General features: G+C 33.8%; 1 protein-coding gene across 1 annotated transcript in view; it reads left to right on the top strand.

Annotated features, from left to right (window-relative positions):
- The window catches only part of MANEA (mannosidase endo-alpha), a 61,690-nt gene extending 53,005 nt beyond the window's left edge, over window positions 1–8,685 (top strand). The window contains exons 4-5 of the mRNA XM_033103217.1: window positions 6,606–6,682; window positions 7,515–8,685. Coding sequence (XP_032959108.1) covers window positions 6,606–6,682; window positions 7,515–8,172 — 735 coding nt within the window. The 3' untranslated portion in view covers window positions 8,173–8,685. The remainder of the gene's footprint in view (window positions 1–6,605; window positions 6,683–7,514) is intronic.
- The last annotated feature ends 360 nt before the right edge of the window (window positions 8,686–9,045 follow it).

Below are 9,045 nucleotides of genomic sequence, written 5' to 3' on the forward strand. Positions count from 1 at the left end.
CCTATTCTGTACTTACATCTGTAACTGTTTATTTTTTTAAAGATAGTTGACATTCAATATTTTATTAGTTTCAGGTATACACCTGAATATTGTATAGGCATTTATATAATTATAGTGGTTAGGCATTTATATAATTTATGAAGTAGTCCTCCTGATAAGTCTGGTACCCACCTAGCACTACACGTAGTTTTTACAGTATTATTGACTATAATTCCCATATTGTATTTCATATCCCCGTGACTATTTTGTAACTACAATTTGTACTTACTAGTCCCTTCACTTTTCTCACCATCCCTCCATCTTCCCTCCCATCTAGCAATCATCAGTTTGTTCTGTGTCTATCAGTCCATTTCTTTTTTGTTATTTTATTCTGTTCTTTAGATTGCACATATAAGTGAGATCATACGGTATTTGTCTTTCTCAGTCTGACTTATTTCACTTAGCATAATACCCTCCATCTATTTTGTTGCAAATGGATGATTTCATTCTTTTTTATGTCTGTTGCATTCTTAATCTCATTCATTAAATTTTCAGCTCCAGAATTTGGTTGGTTCTTTTTCACAATTATATTTCTTTTTTATAATTTCATTCTTTTTGATAAAGAGCTAATTTTGTTCATAGTTTTTATTCCTGATTTCACTAAATTGTCTTTCTGAGTTTCCTTATAATTTGTTGAGTTTCTTCAGAAGAGCTATTTTGAATTCTTTACTCGTTAGACTGCAGTATTCTGTACCTTGGAGCTCGATTGATGAAAAATATACTTTTCTTTTTGTAATGCCATAGTTCCTTGATATTTCATATTCCTTGGAGATATGTGTTGCTGTTTTTACATTTGAAGTAGTAGATACTTTCTTAACTCTTTTTCTCATTTCCTTCAGCAGATGAGGTGTTATGTTCTCTTGTGTTGTTTTATTACCTGAGTTTTTCTCATTGAAGGTATACCTGCTCCCTCTTTTGGGAAAATGTTTAGCTTTTATATATTTTCTCTGGTTCTTAAAATTTACCAGGCTGGCTATTTTGGAACCTCTCTTTAATTTTTTTTTTATTTTCAGTAAAGTGGCACTATACCCCAACTATGTGGTTCCTGAACATACTTTATGTCTAATGGAGCTTGCTCTTGCAGTAGCGCTTGGCCCATGCAAGACTCTTTGACATGGAGCAGAGGGAGCTGTTGGGTTAGCACTGAGTGCATTGTGGGTGCCTGCAGACCCAGGATCGTCTCCCAGAACTGTAAAAGTACCTGTGTACCCTTGTAATCTTCTTTCAATGGGAGTTAAAAAGAAAGTATCAGAACTAGTGAAAAATCTCACTGCCCTACCAATATTTACAGTATACTGCAGAAATGAATTTAACATTCCTTTTTTACTATTAAAAACATCCTTTATATAATATTTCTGAAATCTAGTTTTACTAAAAGTAGAGAATGATATTTTCACTAAGTTCTGACTTTAAAATTAATAATACTGATGAATATAAAATACATTTTACTTTAATGGTTAATTGAAACAAAGGTATTTTATATTGTATTAGCATAGAAGTCCATACATGCTTCCTAAAGCTCAAACACTAAATTTAATATCAGTAAGTTTATTATATTGCCATAAAGATTTTTAATGGCTACTGGTAAATCACTAAAATGAGTAATAAAAGGAAAACTTGTACATTATTTGTTTAACATACCTTTAACAAATACAGATACTGTCCTTAAATGACAATCTATACTACTAGTTAGAAGGGGCATATAAGATGGTTTTACTAGCCATAATTAGTTTTTGTTGATTTATATATAACTAGCTTTTTTAGTTTAAAGAAATGGAATCTTTGAATATCATGGCAGACTGAGACAACCTTTTTTGATCTCCCCTTCAGTCTGGAAGTACTCAGTCATCTGTAATCCAACAAAGGTTCCTATGCTCGATACACTAGGACACCTACGAGATGCACATATCAGTACACCTGAAGTTGTATGTATTGGAACTTGTAGGGGAGGCAAAATGGGGGGAAGGGAGGTACAGTGCTCCCAGGTGCTGGGCAACAGTGGCTGAGCCCACAGCCGCAGTAAACACAGAAGCAGTGGAAGAGCAACCCCCACACCACAGCCCAGTTGAAAGTAAGAGGGGCAACCCATTGGCACTTGACAATCCAGCTCCATCCCTAGTTGCACCTGTGTTTGCACCTTGGAAAGCCTAGTGGCAGTGAAGACATTTCCAGGGCCTCCTGGCAATAGCATAGTGGTGCCAGGGTGCATAGAGAATCAGGTAGCTATGGGCGTGAACCCTTCTCCATCCCAGCTGGCTACATCCCTCTACCGTGGTGGTGGTGCTTCTAGACCCAGCTGTTCCAGACACAGCTGGGGTGCCCACCACTCTGGCTGTGACTCCCATGACCACGGTGGCACCACTCCCACTGCAGAGACTCTGATAGTAGCAGAGCACCAGCAACCCCAGAGGCTCAGTTAGCACAGATAAGAGAAGACAACATCTTGTGCCATAGCACCATCTACCGTGTTTCCCGGAAAATAAGACCTAGCCGGACAGTTAGCTCTAATGCGTCTTTTGGAGCAAAAATTAATATAAGACCCGGTCTTATTTTACTGTAAGACCGGTCTTATCTAACATAATATAGTATAGGTCTTATTTTCCGGAACTAGAAAACGAAAGACCTCTAATTATGAGCCTGCTGAATTGCTAAAATCAAAATGGTAGCCAAATAAGAAAGGTGTTCACTAATGCCCCAGCAGAGGAACAACCAAGGTAACACAAAATGTTAATTCTTCAGTAACTAATCTCAAAGGCATGCAAGATTTTGATGTAAATGATAGAGCATTCAAAACAGCCATCATGAAGAACTCAATGAGCTACAAAAAACAGAGAGACAATCAGAAATTCTGGAACTGAAGAACGCAATGAGATGAAAAATTTCTTAAAAAGCTTTGGAAATAGATAATAAAAAGATAGCCAAAACTATTAATGAAATGAAGAGCAGGTTCTTTGAAAAGGTAAACAGAATTGACAACCCTTTAGCTATACTCACTAAGGAAAAAAAAGAAGAGTCAAATAAAATCAGAAATGAAGGGGGAGGAGTTATAACGGATACCACAGAAATACAGATGGTCATAAAAGAACACTATGAAAGGCTATACACTACCAAATTGGACAACCTAGAAGAAATGGATAAATTCTTAGAATCATACAACCTTCCTAGACTGAATCATGAAAAAACAGAAAATCTGAATAAACTGATCACTAGCAAGGAAATTGAAACAGTAATGAAAATCTCGCTGAAAACAGAAGTCTAGAATCAGATGGCTTCATTGGTGAATTCTACCACACATTCAAAAGAGATTTAATGCTTACCCTTCTCAGACGCTTTCAAAAAATTGAAGCGAGGGGAAGCTTCCTAACTCTTACAGGAAGCCAGCATTACCCTGATACTATATAACCAGGCAAGGACAACACAGTAAAAGTAAATTGCAGGCCCATATCTCTGATGAACATAGATGTAGAAATCCTCAACAAAATACTACAAATACAACAATACGTTAAAAGGCTCTTACACCATGTCAAGTGGGATTCATTCCAGAGATGCAAGGATGGTTCAACATCTGCAAATTAATCAACCTGATACACCATAACAAAATAATAAAGAATAAAAATCATATGATCCTCTCAGTAGATGCAGAAAAAGCATTTGACAAGATAATAACAAACATTTATGATCAGAAAAACACTGGGACTATGGTGGATATCTAAGGAAAATACCTCAGCATAATAAAGGCTATATATGACAAACCTACAGCTAACATACTCAGTGGTGAAAAAATGAAAGCTTTTCCTCTAAAATCAGGAACACAACAAGGATTTCCACTCTTGCTACTTTTATTCAACATAGTACTATAATTTCTAGCCAGAACAATTAGGCAAGGAAAAGAAATAAAAGGATAAAAGGAATCCAGACTACAAAGGAAGAAGTAAAACTGTCACTATTTGTGGATGATATGATTTTAGATATAGAAAACCTTAAAAATGTTACAAAAATATATACATATTAGAAATATTAAATGAATACAGTAAAGTTGCAAGCTACAAAATCAATATACAAAAATCTGTTGCATTTTTATATATTAACAATGAAGTATCAGAAAGAGAAACGAAGAAAATAGTCTGATTTACAGTTGCAACAAAAAGTATAAAATGCCTAGCACTAAACTTAACAAAGGAGGTAAAAGACCTATACACTGAAAACTACAAACCATTGTTGAAAGAAATTGAATTCACAAAGAAATGGAAAGATATTCTTTGTATATTCATGGATTGGAAGAATTAACATTGCCCACATTACCTAAAGCAATTTACAGATTCAGTCCAATCCCTATCAAAATCCCAGTGGCATTTTTCACAGAAATAGAACAAAATATCCTAAAATTTTTATGGAACCATAAACGACCCCCAATAGCCAAAGTAATCCTTAGAAAAAAGAACAAAGCTGGAGATATCATACTCACTGACTTCTAAGTATACTACAAAGATATAATATTCAAAGCAGTATGGCATTGGCAGAAAAACAGATACAAAAACCAATGGAAAAGAGTTCAGAGTCCAGAAATAAACCCACACATGTAAGGCCAACTAATTTACAACAAAGGAGCCAAGAATATACAACAAGGAGCCAAGAAAAAGAAAAGCCTCTTCAATAAGTTGCTGGGAAAACTGGACAACCATATGCAAAGGAATGAAACTAGACCACCATCTTTCACCATACACAGAAATTATCTCAAAATGGATTAAAGACTTGAATGTAAAGCCTGAAACAAACAAACAAAACAAAATGAAGAAAAATAGGCACTAAACTTAATGGACGTTAGTCTTAGTGGCGTTTTTTGTGAATTTGACTCCAAAGGCAAGGGAAACAAAAACATGAAAAGGACTACATCAAACTGAAAGCTTTTGCACTGCAAAGGAAACAATCAACAAAACAAAAAGGCAACCAGCTGAATAGGAGAAGATATTTGCAAATGACATTTCCAATAAGGGGTTGATATCCAAAATATATAAAGAACCACACCTCAACCACAACAACAAAAAGAAGCAATTAAAAAATGGGCAGAGGATCTGATTAGACACTTTTCCAAGGAAGATATAATAGATGGCCAACAAGCACATGAAAAGATCTTCAACTTCATAAATTATTAGTGAACTACAATGAGATATCTCCTAATGTGTTAGAATGGCTAATACTATCAAAGATACAAGAAATAAATGATAGAATGGATGTAGAGAAAAGGGAACCCTCGTACACGGTTGGTGATATATAAATTGGGACAGCTACTGTGGCAAATAGTGTGAGGTTCTTAAAAAAATGAGTAGAACTACCATGTGATCCAGTAATTCCTCTTCCTCCAAAGATTTTGAAAACACTTAAAAAAATATTGTACCCACCCCTATGTTCATTGCAGCATTATTTACGGTAACCAGGACATGATAATAAACTAAGTGTCTATCGACAGATGAATGGATAAGAATGTGGTACATATGTACAATGGAATACTACTAAGCCATAAAAAGATGAAATATTGCCATTTATGACAGCATGGATGGTCTTGAGGGTATGATGATAAGTGAGATAAGTCAGATGGAAAAGGACAAAGAACACAGGATTTCACTCATGAGGACTATAAAACAAAAACATAACAAATGAACAAACAAAACAAACTCATAGATATAGACAAATATTGGTAGTTACTGGTGGGGAAGGGGAGTGAGAGCAGGGCAAAATCAGGAAAAGGGGTCAAATGTATGGTGATGATTGGAAACTAGACTTGATGGTGAGCACGCAGCAAATGTTGAATTATGTTGTACACCTGAAATTTTGATAATGTTATTAAGCAACATTACCTCAGTTTTAAAAAGTGGAGTTTTTTGTGCACAATATTTAAAAAAAAGTATTTTTGGTTATTGCTTTCTACTATTACACTATCAATAATAGCAAACGTTCTGAAAATTATCGTCTATTATAGTACTAGTGGATATTAATACTACAAATTAACCATACATTTTGTAAAATGCTATTTTAATTATATAGAAGAATTTGTCATTTGCTGTTGGCTCCATTTAAGTGTAAACTTAATGATCACACCTGAGAATCGGATTTTTCTAGACCACTTTTTGTTTTTTGCCTTGATTTAAAAAGATATGTCTGAATATAAAATATGTCCCTATTCTTTATAAGGAATAAACATACAGAAAGAAGTATTGCACACTGGTTGAATATTTGAGCTCTGAATTCAGATTGCCCATATTGCCTCCAGCTGGCTCGGTGTGACAAGTTACTGCAACTATGTTAACTTTGCCTCATTTAGAAAATTAAGATAGTAATAATAGCTACCTTATAGAATTGTGAGAATTAACTGAGGTAAAATGTATAAAATATTTAGAAAGCTTCTTAGTAAATGTTATTACTATTAAAATTCTTCAGTAACTTCTATGTTCAATAAGTATCCATTTTAAATTAACATTAGTAAATCATAGGATTAATTTAAAATATGGGATATACTTTTATCTTTATATCACAGATAATTTTTTCTCTAATCAGTATTTTTGTTTTAGGTCACTTTTCACATCGAACCATATAAAAATCGAGATGATCAAAACATGTACAAAAATGTGAAATATATTATAGACAAGTGAGTTTCTTCTGTGTTTATAATTACTCGTTTGTGATCCAATGATAATTACTGTTATAAGAAAAGTACATATGAATTATATTTGAGAGATTTAAAGGATTTGTGGTCTGACATTAAAATTAATTTAAACTAACTTTTAATGACTATTGCAATCATTTTGAAGAACATTTCTGAAGTTCCTTACAGTTCACTTTCTGAATGAATAGTGAAAGATTGCTCTTTATTTTATGTGTTTTATTAGGCTATTTATGATTTCTGTCATACTGACATTTTCAATGCATATTCTTTAAATCTTATGAGTATAAAGTTTTGGCTTTTTAAAAGAAGATTCAGATTATGAAATGTGAACTGTTTTTATAGCAATGGATCTACATCTAATATTTTCATTTATATTTAGTCTGATTATGGGGAACTTATTAATACAGATTTATTTTGTTCAAGGATCTTACTGACAATAGTCTGTGTTAGATACCATCCTCTTACGAAGAAATTTGTCAGCAACAGTGGGTCATTTATCACTGATACAAAAAAGTAATTTATATATTCATGTAGAAAATGGGCCATTCATGATGTGAGTCAACATTTGTAAACCTCAATATATGGTAATTAATTTCGTGTTCAGTAATACCTTAACGTATCCACTATTTCATTTCCCAATGTATAAAATTAAAAATGTGCTTTTAATAATTACACTTATATAACTGACTCCTCAAAGGTGAACAATGTGCTTAGACCGTACTGATTAGCTTCATTTTCAGTACATAAGCAATTACTGTCTATGGCAAATGAGTTGTGAATATTCATTGCACTTTTACCTATGTTTATATTCTAGATATGGAAATCATCCAGCCTTTTACAGGTACAAGACTCAGACCGGCAATGCTCTTCCTATGTTTTATGTCTATGATTCCTATATTACAAAGCCTGAACAATGGGCCAATCTGTTAACTATCTCAGGGTCTCGGAGCATTCGCAATTCTCCTTACGATGGATTGTTTATTGCACTTCTAGTAGAAGATAAACATAAATATGATATCCTTCAAAGTGGCTTTGATGGAATTTACACATATTTTGCCACAAATGGCTTTACTTATGGCTCATCGTATGAGAACTGGGCTAAGCTAAAATTATTTTGTGATCACTTCAAACTAATATTTATCCCAAGTGTGGGACCAGGATACATAGACACCAGCATCCGCCCATGGAACACTCAGAACACTCGGAACCGTGTCAATGGGAAGTACTATGAAACCGCTATGAGTGCTGCACTCCAAGCCCACCCCAGTGTAATTTCTATCACCTCCTTTAATGAGTGGCATGAAGGAACTCAAATTGAAAAAGCTGTTCCCAAAAGGACCAGTAATACAGTGTACCTGGATTACCGGCCTCATAAACCAAGTCTTTATCTAGAGCTAACTCGCAAGTGGTCTGAAAAATACAGTAAGGAAAGAGCAACTTACGCATTAGATCACCAGCTGCCTATTTCTTAATGCATTGATTAAAGTTTAATTACAGAAATCACCTAATTTCAACAAATGCCTTTTGTTTTTAGTTATGGAAAGAAAATGTCAAAATCAGTATGCATTGTTACTATTATCTTTAATAAAAATAATTTGTACTTTTTTAAAGGTAGTAATGTTCTCATTGCCACCCTTCACAATGCTGCACTGAGAAAATACTTGAGAGAAAATTGTTCAAAAAACATTCCCTGTGTCATCATTTGCTAAATTTCTGACTGAAATTGAAATCCTGCTTTCATGGCAATTTAATTTTTTATTTCACAATAGATAAATACTTGTTACATAAAGTAGTTAGAACACAGTTAAGTTCTACTTGTACTTTGGGCCCAAAGAAATATTTGGTATGTGTATTTGGTATGTCTGTTGAAGAAAAAAGACCTAAAAGATAGTGTACAGGTTTTATCTAAGTTTTCTTCAATGAGTCAATCAATGTTATTGTATCGGTGTTTAGATTCTGGATAACTCGCTAATAATAATTCTTAAAATTTAAAATCATAGACCTTAAACCTTACTGTAAACCCTATTGTGTGTAGCCCTGCTTTCTGTAGCTCGATACCTACCATTTGTAGATTTTTGATTACCTATAGTGTGCTAGGTGTTTTGCATGTCTAATGTTTCTGCTTTACAATGTCGAATTCCAGATTTTAGAAGCTATAGAAAGTTCTTTTATAAAAGTTAATGATTGCTTCTCAATTATTAAGAAAACTTAGTTGTTTCACAATTATGAAGGTATAATGTCCACACTGTTAACCATTTTCAGAGTCAGTGATTAACTTGTTACTCTGTTATTCATGTTTTTCAATTTACTGTTAATCAGAGACCACCTGTTAGATAAGAAAAAAG

This window comes from Rhinolophus ferrumequinum, chromosome 3 (assembly GCF_004115265.2).
Source record: "Rhinolophus ferrumequinum isolate MPI-CBG mRhiFer1 chromosome 3, mRhiFer1_v1.p, whole genome shotgun sequence".
NCBI classification, from domain to species: domain Eukaryota; kingdom Metazoa; phylum Chordata; class Mammalia; order Chiroptera; family Rhinolophidae; genus Rhinolophus; species Rhinolophus ferrumequinum.